At 40.8% G+C, this 14,664-nt stretch overlaps 1 protein-coding gene across 3 annotated transcripts in view; it reads right to left on the bottom strand.

Moving 5' to 3' along the window:
* Positions 1-14,664, bottom strand: part of tln2a (talin 2a) — a 98,346-nt gene that overhangs the window by 9,083 nt on the left and 74,599 nt on the right. For all 3 annotated transcript variants that reach the window (XM_005447563.4, XM_025907234.1, XM_025907231.1), the window contains exons 36-52: positions 14,467-14,610; positions 13,228-13,389; positions 12,824-12,964; positions 12,530-12,711; positions 11,197-11,329; positions 10,516-10,617; positions 9,772-9,942; positions 7,689-7,835; positions 5,838-5,939; positions 5,143-5,262; positions 4,482-4,628; positions 3,630-3,796; positions 2,723-2,906; positions 2,424-2,549; positions 1,127-1,243; positions 695-880; positions 128-235 (exon numbers count right to left, since the gene is read on the bottom strand). In XM_005447563.4, the coding sequence (XP_005447620.1) occupies positions 128-235; positions 695-880; positions 1,127-1,243; positions 2,424-2,549; positions 2,723-2,906; positions 3,630-3,796; positions 4,482-4,628; positions 5,143-5,262; positions 5,838-5,939; positions 7,689-7,835; positions 9,772-9,942; positions 10,516-10,617; positions 11,197-11,329; positions 12,530-12,711; positions 12,824-12,964; positions 13,228-13,389; positions 14,467-14,610 (2,439 nt within the window). The remainder of the gene's footprint in view (positions 1-127; positions 236-694; positions 881-1,126; positions 1,244-2,423; positions 2,550-2,722; positions 2,907-3,629; positions 3,797-4,481; positions 4,629-5,142; positions 5,263-5,837; positions 5,940-7,688; positions 7,836-9,771; positions 9,943-10,515; positions 10,618-11,196; positions 11,330-12,529; positions 12,712-12,823; positions 12,965-13,227; positions 13,390-14,466; positions 14,611-14,664) is intronic.

The raw sequence follows: 14,664 nt of genomic DNA, 5'->3' as shown, positions 1-14,664 counted from the left end.
GATACATAAACAGTGTTGCAATGGTGGATGCTCAAATTAAAGATGCTCAAAGTATCAAATAATGAAATTAGCGTTTGTACAAGTCATTTATTTTTACGTAGATTTGCTGGTGCAGTATTCACCCTACCAGCAGTACATGTTCCAGTAGGTCAATGTAAGCAGTTGTACACTCTGCTCCAAACATCAGTGCTCTGTTCTTCACCTCCTCACTGACCTCGGGATGGTAGGCTGCTTGCTGAAAGACACAAACACAGACTTATAAATTTGTGTGGGTATGACATTTGTGGGTCAGAATTCTAATTTCATTTGCATTTGTAGTGGCGAAAATGATTGATGCTGATGATGCTGGGCTCAGCCTTTAAGATGGGGGGGAAGAGCTTAGACAGTCGTAGAGAGCTCAGCGTAGACCCACTGCTCCTTCATGTAGAAATTTGTTCTATCTAGTTAGAAGCTAACAATGCCTCCTTGGCACCTTTCTTTTGAAAATTTACGCCCAAGTTGAATGACACTTCAGGTAAACCACTGGAGAGATCTGGAATACTCTGCTTAGCCTTTGCTACCACAACCAAATTCAGATAAGTGGGAAATAATGGGTAGATGGACATATTTTCTTTTCTTTTTTTTGCAACTTTTTTGGAAGTACTGCAATAAATCAAATTTAGACATGCATGACTTGTTTGTGGCAATAGAGCACCTTGCAGGTAGTGAGCATGTCTGACATGGCTTTGCGGCTGACGTTGGCAGTATGGATGATGTCCTCCTGTCGGCCAGAGTTCCCTGCAGCCACCGCTTTAGCAGTTGCCATGGTGATTCCTTTAGTCATGCGAATGAACTCCTCAGGTGTGGTTGTCTTGTTGGGAGCATCCCTGGATTGAAACACCTGTCGACATTTCAGTGCACAAACTTAATTCAGGGAATATTAAAATCAATAACTCCTCACTGTGGGGAAAAAAACAAAAAAAAAAAAAACTAAAGATGTTTACTTTGTCACTCACTCAGCATTTTCAATAATTACAAAAATATTACTCATCACACTTGCAAACTGATCAGTCCCCTTTCTGAAACGTGTGACGCCACCATACTGCTAACTAACGTTCACAAGCTTAGCCTCTCGACTCGTCCTTACCGACATTTCCTGTTTAATACACTCGATTGTAGCCTCAAGCGCTCTGGTACCGCGAGTAGCTTCGTCCTCCACAGCTTTGACCGTCTTCAGCAGGGATGTCACATTTGTCACCATCACCTGGAGAAAACAGAGAACACGGTGTTCAGCCACATCCAAGCTTTGAATTAGAAATAGAGGAAGGACAACAGAACAAACCCCAAATGACTGACATTATGGAATATTTAGGACAACAGTCTTATTACTATGATAATATTACCAACGAGGAGGTTCAGTATTTGGTTGTTTTTTATAACAAACCCCCCTCCCCCAAAAAACTTATATGTATAATGTATATGTAGTTGTAATTTATATTTAAAAAAACATCTAGGTATGTTTATTTTATAACTAACTGAGCAAATAAACACATTCCTAATCAATATATTTCACTACACTGGTGGACACAGCCCTGACGATGGGTGACACACTTTTTTTTAAATATATATATTTCCTTGGCTCATCATGTTTTCATTTATAGTTTGAACTAATTTAATTCAGGTGATATTTCTATAGCTCTGTAATTTCACACTTATGTTGGAACAATGAGAGGACATAAAAACAGAACACATCCAGTTAAAATCAGCTGTAATACACCATATTGAAAGATAGGGGGCACACAAGCCCCATAAAGGAAAGACTGATTTGTCAGAGTTAACCCCCCCACCACACCTCCGGTCCTAAAATTGTATGTGAGGCACGTTGTGATCTTCAGAGAGACTTCATGACACTCTGTGGTGTTGCTGACTGAGAACTGACATTTTTTTTCCCAGGCTTTACAGGTCGAGGTGATAATGAGCAGTCGACAGTGTCATCGGTGAGTTATGAGCCGTGACTCTGAAAATTTACAGCGCATGTGTGTCGGAGCAAAGCACTAAGCATAATCATCTTGGTTGGAAGTATTAGACGCTTCCTGCTATCCCGAACAGCCTGACAATTTCCATTACCAAGTCTCCAGTTTAACTCTTGTGGGTGATTTTACTGATTAATGACTCGGCCTGAGTAAGGGGAGGATGTCTGCGCATACAGGATGTGGGACAGTGGAATTATTGTCATCAATTTAAACTGATGTCAGTTCCAGTTTTCCATTTTTATAATCAGAAAATATGAACATAAGAGAAACCAACAAAACTCAAATAGATTTGATTTTTTTTTTTGTTGAGTAAAATAAAGAAAATTCCAATATCTAGAATTCTATATTCGAGCCCACTGGAGGATGTTAAATTAGATGACAGTTTCAGTACTTGCAGACTGATCTCCTCACCTTCGCAGCGCTCTTTAGTTGGTACATAGATGGATCATCGGCTGCCTTGCCAGCGGCACACTTGGTGGCACTAATGAGCTCACCCAATGCCTTGGCCACATCTTTGACAGCATTTATCAGCACCACCTAGAGAAAGGACAGAAAGACACCAACTAATCACTGTGCAGTCCAGGAAAGCAGAAACACTGAAAGGTTATTGCCAGTCGCAGTTCATAATTCCATAATTCCTCCTATTAAACAGGCGCACTGGACAAAGGACAAACAGAAATGAGAGGATTACAAACACAATAATGGTCAACCTGTGTCTCAGGGTCATCAGAGCCAATGCTGGCAGCACCCAATTTGACCACATCTGTGAGCTGGGTAATGGTCTTGGCAGAAGACTGAGCAGCCTGTGCCAACTTCTCCTGACCGGAAGCTGCGCCGGACACCAGCATCTTTGTGTCCTCAACCAGAGCTTTAGCCGTCTTCAAAATGTTTTCCCTGAAACAGAAAAGGAAAGATTAAACAAGGGAAAAAAGACATAAAAAGACATTAAAAAATCAACTGTGTGAGAACTGCTGTGAAAAGGACACACATATTGCTGCACATCTCTTTTAATATCAAAGGCATTTCTTCATGAAAGCTTGTGCAAACACGAGGAGGATCGCTAAGGTTATATAACAAGTCATGTCAGTTATTTTTTTCCTAAAATTGACAAAGGAGATTATAGCAAGCAGCTGCAGAGTTTCTTCTATTATTCTGAGGTAGCTGTGTGAGATGCTCGGAGATTAAGTGATTCTGTTTTCTTTCATCGTGTCCCGAGACTGCTTATCTACACTTCAAAGATTCTTCAGTGAGATACAGTGAAACGTCACAAACAACCATCTGTAAGGAACTACAATGATCATTTCTGGTGGCAAGTAATGGAACACGTCTATTCTCTACCCGTTTTGCTGTATTTTTACACACTAGCATTTAACGGCGGAAGTGCTGCCTTAGAGCGGACAAGTGTGAGAGCAGGACAATAAGAGAAGTGTCACTCTGTGCATTTTTCAAAGCCTTAGGATAATTTATTGTTTCTATCAGCAGAGATTTCCTCCCCGTTCAGCAGCTAATATGTCACTCTGTCAGTCTGGGATGAAAGATAACAACAGGGTGGATTTTAGACTCCTGTTGGGTCTTGTAGTAATGTCTTGCACTACTGGGTGCATTTCAAGCACTAACCTGTGGTCGGCAAAGGACTCTTCGTTCTCTGCGTTGAGTGTGCCGGCGGACGCAAACATTATTGTGGTATCCAGATCAGCAATGATGCCAGACACAGCAGTGGCTGCTGTAATGCAAGCCTGAGTGCCCTTATTGCCTGCCTGGAGGGCTGAAAGCACCAAAGACACCTGGGGACATGAGCAGACCGTTAACCACACAGGTGAGGATGCGCAGAGGAAGGCTTTTTTTTCCCCCCATCTAGGATAGGTTGGTAAATTTTATGATGCACATTAATAAGGACAAACAAGTTTGGCAGTTTGCAGCAAAGTAGTGTTACTCAAACTGAGCCAAAAGTAAAGTACACGTTTACTGGTCAAAACAGGGAAGAGCAAGAGGGAAAAAATTGTTAGTGTTGCAATGTGCTAAGTCACTGAAATAAGTGTATGTGATGTTTTTGAAATATTTCCTTCTTATGTATAAGTAGCATTAAAAAAAAGACTGGCACACTTGAATTATTAGAAAAGTTTAGATATGAGAAACTTGATAAGAAAAAGACGCCAAGTATGATGTGTAAAACACATATATACATATACATTATACATGCTTTGGATTCCTATAATTAAACCGCACACAGATAAAACCCACCAGAGCCGAATCACTTCACGTGAACTACATCGCTAAAAACAATTTTACTCTAACATTCAATGAAAGAACAACACAGAGGAGAGTTCAGAGCGGAACATACTCGGCCAAGCAGAAATATCTGCAGCCCAAAGATGAAGCAAACAAACAATGGACAACTGGAACAAAATAAAAAAGCACAATGAGTTTTTAATTAAATAAGGCTGTCCCATTTTATTGGCAGAACAATACCTTCTCTGTGACTGCACGGGCACAATCAATGAGCTCCCGCTTAGTAAAACCGTCAGAAGGGGTGATCTGCAGAGCTCCGGCTTTCTGGACCAGAAAGATGCAGCCGTGACCAAGATCCTGCACTCGGGTTTTGATCTGGAAACCAATCTGCAAACACAAACCAAAGCAAGAACATAAAGGAGGATGGGGGGGGGTTTAAATAACAAAATAAATAGTTAAAAAAAAGAATGAAAAAATGCCACATTTATGTTCCTGGACTAGAGAAGCTTTGCATGATTATACAGGTCATGGTTCAGCCCCTCAGTTCATGTATTGTTTGAAACAAGCTTTTTTTGCTCAGTTCCCCTGCCCCTCAAGCCAACTTTCATCTGACTGGCTGCCCTTTGTAAATAAGATTTGAGCAGGTGGATGGAGCGTCTGTGTTCACAATGCACACAGCCAAGAAAACAAAACAATAACAGAGTGCTTAGAGAAGACTGAAACTGGAATTTTGATGAAAATTCACCAACAGTAAATATATTTATATATGAGTAACAGAAAATAAGAGCACATTAAGTTCCCTTTAAATCCACAGCAGCCTAAAGGTCACATAGAGAAAATTCCCATATTGAAGGAGCAGAGCTCTTTTGTAGGTAAAAACTGTTTTCAGAGTCCACCTCACCTCCTCTGGTTCAGCTGTGTGAGCAGCCAGTCGTCCCTGAACAGCGAGCTGGCTGTAGTCCACGGTCACCTGTGATGCCAGGGCTCCCAGCTCATCTGGACAAGTCACTGATTTGGTCATCTGATAAATGGAGGGAAAAAGAAATTCAGCACTAACAAAACCAGATTTACTTTTCTTCACTTTCCGTCAACAAACTATCGAACATCATTAGGGCATAGTTAAATTAGGGCTATCATCACAAGGTTACAAAAGTGATCAAATGAGAGGATAAAGTAGAGATGGGACAAATGGAGAACATTAAAATAAATGAGGGACTGCAGGTAGATAAATAATTTTATCAGATCTTTGGATTCTCCCAGGTAGATAAAATCATTAATCATCACTTACTGACTACGCTATGAAATGCTGTGAAGTCAAAATCAATTTTTCTTTTATAAATGAGCTTGTTTCTCTTCGATTTAACCAACTAGTCATCTCACAAAGATGGAGAATTAGGACCACATAACAGGACAATTTCTACTAACCGCAGATGGCTGATAAACTACAACATCAAACTGTGGATTATCAGAAAAAAAGCTTGATTTCAGAATTGACATATAAATCAAACTATTTTGTGTACAATCAACAATAACCCATTCGTAGGTCACAGGCGTACTTCAGGAACAAAAATGTTAAGAGTTATTTTGAGAGCTTACCATTTCCTGAGCAGTGACAGCAATGGCTTTAGAGTATTTCACCATACTGGTCTGGTAATCCACAAATGAGCCCTCAGGTTCGGGTGGTGTACCTTCATCCAGCTAAGGAAAAACACACATCAGCACACAGTTAAAATGGCACTGCATTTTTTCATTTTAGGCACGAGCGGTTTGTCCTTCGCGAAAGGAACAAACATCTTCAAACGTGAAGGAAATCAATTTTTCAGCTCTTTACTTGTAATGGCACGTTAAATCTAATCTACCCTTCAATTATACCAATTCTGCCAGGTGTGCAGGCATCAGCAAACCGACATTAATGCAGCTTTATATTCAGGGAAACCCTCTGTATGAATGATAAACACTCATTATGAATTATCCACTCTGTAATTACAGCTTTAAAACAGCATCAACCCCAAAAACATTTGATCATCAGCTTGTAGTTCAAACATTATACGTTTCTAGCATTTCTGCCAAATTAGACTACTTGTAATATCACGGAAAAGGCAGAGAAGACAAAGGAGATTCCAGAAAAACATGCTTGTACTGAAAGATAGCATAATACTGCAAGTGCATGATGTTTGCACCTCCTGCTGATAGAAATAATACGTTAAAATCTGCAGCCTCAACTAGGTGACTCAAAGTTAATCAGAAAAGCTGTTTAAATCACCGCTGCTAAAAACCACAATGGAGGGTGACCATTACGCCAATGAGATTATATGGGAGGATTATCCCCATTTAATCAACTACACTGACTGACACACAGACAAAACACGCACCTGCATGCTCAACATGTACTAAAAATGAACCATTTTCATAAATTATTCATGACATGCCACACAAAGTTGATGCAAAGATGCCGTTCCCTCTGGTGAAGCCACACTCCTGAGACGCTTCTTCACCTTTGCAATGCTCCTCACTCAGTACGGTAAGGAGAAATATAATTAGCTGAGGCTAGCTGCTGCCTGTACTCGAGATAAAAGGCTTTTTCTTGGTTTGCAGGCCAATAGTTTCACTGTTAATTGGAAAGATAGGTCAAATTATCTGACTCCGAGTAAGAATGGCTGCGTTCACAGTCAATGTTCCTTTGCTTCAGTTGCTCGTGATTTGTATTAATATGTTAATCAGTGACTTTTAAATGATGCCTGGGAAACATTATGGTTGTAATCAAGATGTTACACAGAGCAACGAGAAGTCATGGGTCAAATGAACACAAGAAAAGAATAAAACTTTAATTAGATGATGATTGCTCTGTAACATTTGCTTCCATAAGACAACTTCTGTTACTACTACTAACTTTTAATACATTTACCGCACACTCAGTTTCTTTATAGCATTCTGGCTTCTGTCAGTGGGAAATCTTTCAAAACAGGATGTTTCCCCCTACGCAGGTTTAAAAATTCATACTAAAATGGACTATAACTGTGTAATATAATATCAAGTTGCTGCATTTTTAGTGCACTACGTTTAATTTTCCATGCCTGTTTTGGATGTTGGGGACAGGGTGGACAGCAGGTGGTTTTGCTCATTGTAAGATAATGTTGGATGATGTATTGTCTGACTAGCAGCCATGCTGTCTTGCAACACAAATGAAGACAGAATAGAGCTGTCAATCAACACATAGCTGGTGATGAGCTGAAATAGATGACGGTGAAAGGCAGACAATCGCTGATGCGGACTAAGAGCTTAAAAAGTGGAGGTTTTTTTAGAGCTGCAGTAATGTCTGTTATTTATGAACCAGAGAGTGCAATTTAATTCACCCAATAAAACTCCAAACATATCTTTAAATTGGTGTAGATGTTATTCTGTGGCTTCTGATCCAAATGACGACACAGTGTAACCAGCTGCACTCACCTTGGCCATGGCATCTGCGATCGACTCCACCATCCCTCCCACCATTCCCACCTCACTGGCAGCTTCATTAAGTGTCACCATGATGTCATCAACCGCCTCCTTCATGAGCTGAGCTGCCTCTGCTATAGCATCATGGGTATGGGATGCCTGTGAAATGTGACATGGCACAAGCACATATGAAATATACGCACCTCCCATTTTCAGAGGTTTAAAATTACCTCGTCAAACTAACCCATATATCAGGATACCAGGATTTATTTGCCTTGAGTAACAATTAGGTTTTTGCAATGGTCATTATCCATTTGCACTGAAACCGAGTCATTTTTGCAGCGTTTGGCTGAATCTGTGCAGAGAGTATAGCTCTGTACACTATAAACACGAGCAGCCAAGACCTACTAGCACCCATGCATGTCCATGTCATAACATCGCCTCTAGCGTGTTTGACAGATAATGTGGTATGCTTTGGATCATGAGATTTGTTGGACGTGGACTAGCACGAGGCGAGCGCCATTTGCCCATTTGCCCATCGTATTATGGCTGAATACTGCATTTTTACCTGAGGTTATTCCTACAGCTTATAGCTCTATGAATTTGAGCTTTTGTCACCCCCCCCTTTTCCATCTGAGGAGCAGAGTAGGCTGCATTCTCTATGTCTGGTGCAGTGCTTCATACCTATATTGACGATGCTCAATGTGATGAATTGTTGGTCTGCTTTGTTAATCCATCCAGAGGTAGATCTCCGTCTAAACAGAGGCTCTCCTACCGGATTATGGAGCCCAGCTCTCTGGCATATGGTACAAAGGGACTCTCTTTTTTCCTCAATGTGTGAAAGCACATTGAACCAGAAGAATCCTCATGGGGTCTTTTTAGAGGTGTTCCTGTGAATGATGTTTGTGCTGCAGGTACTTGATCATCACTGCACACTTTTGTTTGGTTCTATCATTTGGACCTGGCAGTCCCGTCAGTGGTTCATTGTGTCCTCTCGGCTGGATCTACCGTGCAGTCGGATGACGGTGGTCTGACTCTGGTTCAGCAGCTGCTTTGTGAGGTTTGTATATATGTTTGATACTACGTGTGTACAGAGTGAATTGACTGAAAGGGTACAAACTGTTCTGTCCTCAACTTCTGTTCCCTTAAGGAGAGGAATTAGATACACCACCAGGTTGCCCCGTTGTGAAGCTGGGCTCGGTGAAGAGCGGCTATCAAACTGTGGGATGACTGTGATGATAAGGGTGTATTATATGCAGGCAGGGCCTCACATATGTCACATATTATCTGCCTTAATGGCGTGAACAGAAGTGTCTTCAACCAGGAAGCGTGATATCTCATACTGTGTGTGTTATACCTTGTTCCACTCCTTCAGGGAACAGAAGTTACTGACATAACAGTTTCTTTCTTTCCTCCATCTGGTTTCATGTGTCCAAAGATTTTTCTTTTTTATTCAGAGATATGAAAAATCTTGTCTCTGAGTGTAACCAGTGGTTCGCACTTTATGGTAAACCCTCTTTATTTCCATTCATTGCGGTTTTTGAAGACAATTATGTGCTTACCAAGTGTTCAAGAATTGGTTAGATGCTGTGAAACTGTTTTACTTAACCATGGAAATAATTCTGTAATCAGACCTTTTTGTGCTGCCGAGCTGGTTGGTGTCCATTCATTATTTTTAAGAATTTAGCAGATTATTAATTTGATTACTCCTAATTCTTCTGGGATTATTTACTTATTTTAAGATGCAGAAATTTTGTAAAACCCTTTTAATTAAAGCTGAAAGTCTCCACTTCAATCGTATTTTGATCGACTGATTAAAACTGTGGTGGCACAAAGACGTAAAGGGTGCCCGTCTCTCCCTCGTCACCCATGTGTGATACTCTTTTGCTCCCATTGTTTGGTAGGAGGAGTTAAAAAGGCCTAAATGATCACACCCTTTTGAAACATCACTGTGTATCATAAGTGTGCAATAAATACAGTTAATTATACTTGTTGATGCACTGGAAAAGTTAATGATGGAGATCATTTTCCAATATGTGTAAAGGAAGTGAAGGAGCACTTTAAACAAGGTGCATAAAACATAAAATGGTCGTGCCTTTGGGTTTCCTCCACCCTCTTTGGCAGCATAGAGCATTTGCAGAGCCGACTCAGCCATAGTCTTTGTTTGGTCCAGGAAAGTCATCTGCTGCTGGTGGTCCTTCAGCTTGGATGCCACACCAACGGAGGCCTTGATCAGTGGCTCAAAGTAGCCAGCCAACTGGGTCACCTGAGGTAAAAATAAACGTTTTTAATGAGTCCAGAGAAACAGCACAAGTCAGCACTTCAGCCTACATATCGCTAAGTGTCATATTCACACGTGAAGAAGCACAGTTTCACAAAATGAGCAGCTTCTCAAATTATTTCAAAATGGTACGGTCATATAAGTGTTAAACCTTTTATACATTTCACTTACTGGGCACAATTTCAGGCCATTAAGCAGACTGTTTGGTGTGCAGACAGAATAAAAAGGAATATGTTGCAGTAATAATCTTGTTTGCAACACATGAAGATATGCTGATAAGTTTGCAAAGATGGACAGTGACACAGAGCATTCTAGTGGGAGGTGAAAGTTTACTCATATAAAAGTGAAAGTAAGCCTGCTGCTTGAACAATGCATCAACTATTTAAAAAAAATATCACTATTATTTAATGACAGATAATGCTGAGATAATTATAACAGCCCACGGCAAACATAAACATATAGGCAACACTCCTGCCACTGAATCCTGCTGCTGACAAAGTACAACTTTGTTGCTCCACAGTTGCAGTATAATAATAATTAAGGCACTGCCCTATATACCTTGTGTCCTAGTTGGGAAGCTTCGCCCCTGGCAGCAGTGGAAACGGGGTCAATTAAGTGGCCAATTTCCTGCACGGTGGACGTCAGTTGCTCTTGTAGTGCCTGAAGAGAGGAAATAAAAAGAAATTGGTTTTTGTGTTGCTTTTTATGGGAGACAGAGGTGCATTCAAAGAAGGCAGCTGGGACCTGCTAAAAAGCAGGAAACATAACAGAAGGATAACTGCCCTGAGCTACTCTGACTTTTAATATGCGAGCTTAAACTTTTTATTATTTAGCAGGTGCCAAAACTTCCCCATTAAAGCCAGTGTCAGGGTATTAAACATAAGACTCACATCCCATCCATACTGTGCTGAAGGACTACTGCAAGAAGAACTACTGCCATTCAAATATTTTGTTACATTTAAAGACACAAAAAGAAAAGAAAGAAATAATCCCTAGTCTCTCTTGAATGGTCGGAGAGAAGGACAAGGACAGAAAACCTAATTAATACCACTAAAAATAGACTCAAAACTGAGCGATTTAGCATGCAAAAAAAAAAAAAAAGTGGGAAAAGTGGAAGTGGGAAAAAGAAAAGGCAAACAGAGCAGATTAATATCTACGCAAGTAACAAAAAGACAAATGAAAACACAGACAAAGTTTGTGTCTGCAAAGATTCTGAGCCATCTTCCGATGACCGCTTACCTCCAGTGAGATGTCGTCTCTGCTGGGTAAGTTCTGGCTGACAGCGGCCAGAGAGGCCTGCTCAATGTCCCGGATACATTTGTTGATGTTATCGATTGACGAATCGCACTCCCGCTGGCCTGGGGCCTTGTCCCTGCGAACAGGAGAAGAGAAAATGAGAACCAGAAAGACAAAAATGAGTAATGAAGAAAGGAAAAGACCAGAAGAAGAAATGTTAACATTGGAATTATTAAAAACACAGACACATTGCAGGATTTTTATCCCCCCCCCACCCCCTTTCTCTACTGGCTTCCTCGTCTCATTGCTGCTCAGGTCACATCTGCCAAACTGTGGCCTGTAGGGTCTCGTCTCTGCATAGGGAGATCAAGCCAGGCAGCAAAATTAGCTTTGAAGCCTTTGATTTGTCTGTGGCTCCGGCCTCATGGGCAGATTAAGTTCGTTAAACATCCATTTCCATGCACGGTGGCACACCAAAAGTAAGACTAAAATAAAACCTCATCTCTGTGCTTAATGAGGCTGACAAAGTTATGAGCCCGGCTGTTGCAGGATGCTATGTGTATTCTTTGGCCTGAAATATATCACTGAATTCTATTACACTCCCAGTACTGAATTTGCAGTCTAAAAAGGAAGACAGCGATAAGGGCATCAGAACAGAAAGCGACGCTAAGCCGGCTACGCATGAATGCTAATGTGCAGATGTTCTGAGACGAATGAGAACCTTAACATTCAGTGTGTTTGACTCAGGGAATTAGCCTCTCATGGGCATCAGTTTTGTTCTGATCAAGGTCAGGTACAAAACTGTGTGAAAGAGGAGATTAAAAATGTGAGCTGCACAAAACACAAGTGTACGTAACCCCAGGTTACAGCTTTTGGCTGCCCCCTCTCAAGGTGCTTTATACAGCAATACAAGCAGATAAAAAGGGAGCACAAACTGTGTTACGAACAATTCATCACTGCACGGAAATAGACTACAGTGGTGTTGAAGTGCGATAAATTATTAAACTGATGATTTGGAGTCTTCCTGGGTTGAAAGGGTTTCACAATCCCTGCCAAATCATGATATTATTTTGTTTTTGTTTAAACTCTGCTAGCCTAGCTGTTTGCCCATTTTCAAGCTTAAATCTGAACAGATGCTGGCACTAACTTCATATTTATCTAACAAACATGAGCAGTATTGATCTCCTCACCTAACCATCAGCAACATAGTGAATGTACCTATCACCCAAAATGTCAAAGTGTTCCTTAAATGTCAAACCTTTGCATAAACACTCCTGCTGTAGTTTGTCTTTTGCAACTAGTTTTGTAAAACCTCACTGAATCATTGTTAACTAACCGGATGGCTGTGATGAGACTCTTGATGGAGTCGGAGACAGTACGAGAATGACCGGCCAGGACGGACCACGTGGGCGGGTCTTTTGGGTTGATAACCAATGAGCGTGCGGTTTTGAGCAGATGGGTCGAGCTATCAAGCATGGACCGTGCCGACTGGAGGATGGGCTCCTGTGCTGCAGAGCCCTGGAGAAAAAACAAACTCAATCTAAATTTTGCATAATTTTCCAAATTTTTCTTCAACTGGTAAACTGTAAAAATGCGCAACAGTCCTGCACTAATGTTGACAGAGCCACACCTCAGTGCTGATTTTAGCGGGCACGCTGGCAAACTCTGGGTTGGAAGCAAATGTTGTTAAGTTTTCAACAGCTTCAATTAGTGGAGCCGTGGCGACTCGACACCTGTTCCTGTTTTCCTCTGAGAAATCACCATCTAAAGCCTGGAAAGTGAGAGAATGGAATAAAAAAAAAAAAAAAAAAGGGTGTATGAAACAAATAGCATTAAAACTGACTGTATTAAAGTTACCAAAAGCAAGCACTGAGAATAAATATTTAAAAAAAGACAGACATATGACATAAAAACAGGGATTCCTCCAGATTATCACACAAGGAAAAGACAGAAATGTTACGTCTAAGCTAAGTTTATAGCTGTACAATGACAATTAGGTCACAGAGTCAAACTTTTGACATGATAGAAGCCTACCTTAATTGTTTTGACCAAGTTGGCAGTGCTGTTGGCAACCTCCTTGGCAGACTGCACAAAGTGCCTCTTGGCAACAGGATTGGTTGTCTTAGAAGAAGCGAGACGACAGGCATTGCACAATGCCGAGGTGTGCTTAGCAACAATGGTGGCTGCTGAGAGAACCTGTAAAACAGTAAAATAGTAAATTGTCAGTGATACTGCAGGCATGGACAATACAACATACATTCAGGACAGTATCTGCAGCAATAGATCACATCAGAGCTGACTACTGGAAATACTTTGATATAAGAGGCCCAAATGTACAACAAATGTAGTCTTATTATTTTTGTTTTGAACGTTTTCTGGAACTTTTGGCTTCATCAGAAAGTCGCAGCAGAGATAAGAAGAAATGAGATGAAAGAAAGCAGGAGAACGCAGGTAAGGTCTGGTTAGCAGGGGAATCGACTCAGGAACTCCCTGCAGATGTCCACGTGGTATATGTGCAGTTTTGTGCCATTACCATTTATCTGAACTAAAAATCATTTACTAATAAAAGATCTTCATTAAAATCTCTGGCATAGACCGATGAGCTGGAATGTGACTTATGTGAGTTTTTAGGAAGTTACATAATTAGACAAAAAGATGTTAATCTTCAACGCAGAGTGTTGTTGATGGAAATAAAGGCAATAATGGGGTAAATATTAATATTAGACTTCCAGATCTGCAGGGAAAGCATCTGGCTACCAAACAGTTGGATGCTTCTGCACGGGGTGTTTGCACAGAATATTAAGCAATTCGGAGCAAACAGATAACCGTCTGCTTCAATAATTCTGTTTTCTAGAAATTTCTTGATTCTGACTGTTGTGGTGGTCTGCATTTAGTGACTGAATTTTCTTTCGAAACACTTCTCTTAAACTCAAGAAGTTGGGTTTATTTAAACAAACAAAAAACAAAAAAAGTCTACAGATTAGTTTATGTGAGCGTGAACCATCAACACAGGAATGTCTTTATGCAAGTCAAGCACCAGAGAAAGGCAGTAAATAACAAGACAGACACAGGAACAAAACAAGACCGAGCTGCAGCAGATTAAATTATTCTGAACACATATCAGTCCAACACACTGGTCTGATAATGAATCATACTATAATATCTCTGCAGAGCAGTGTAACCACAGTGCTATGTTGGCACTGTATATTACACTTTTATATAATTAACTGGCTTTGGGAGGTGCACTGTATATAAAGAGAACAGTGGATATACCTGGGAGGGGCTGCTTTCTGGGTCAACAAGATTCTGACAGGCCATCTGGATTGCTTGGTTGGCTTTAGCAAACTGTATGGGATCCACCAAACCCTGGTGTCCTGCCTGACTGTTAGGGTCTGACACACCCACCAAGTAAGAAGCCTGTGGAAAAATAACACTCATCAAACAGCATTCCCCATCACCCCGACTGCTGTT

Source organism: Oreochromis niloticus, linkage group LG1 (assembly GCF_001858045.2).
Source record: "Oreochromis niloticus isolate F11D_XX linkage group LG1, O_niloticus_UMD_NMBU, whole genome shotgun sequence".
Taxonomy (NCBI): Eukaryota; Metazoa; Chordata; class Actinopteri; order Cichliformes; family Cichlidae; genus Oreochromis; species Oreochromis niloticus.
This window is presented reverse-complemented; position numbering and strand designations above follow the sequence as displayed.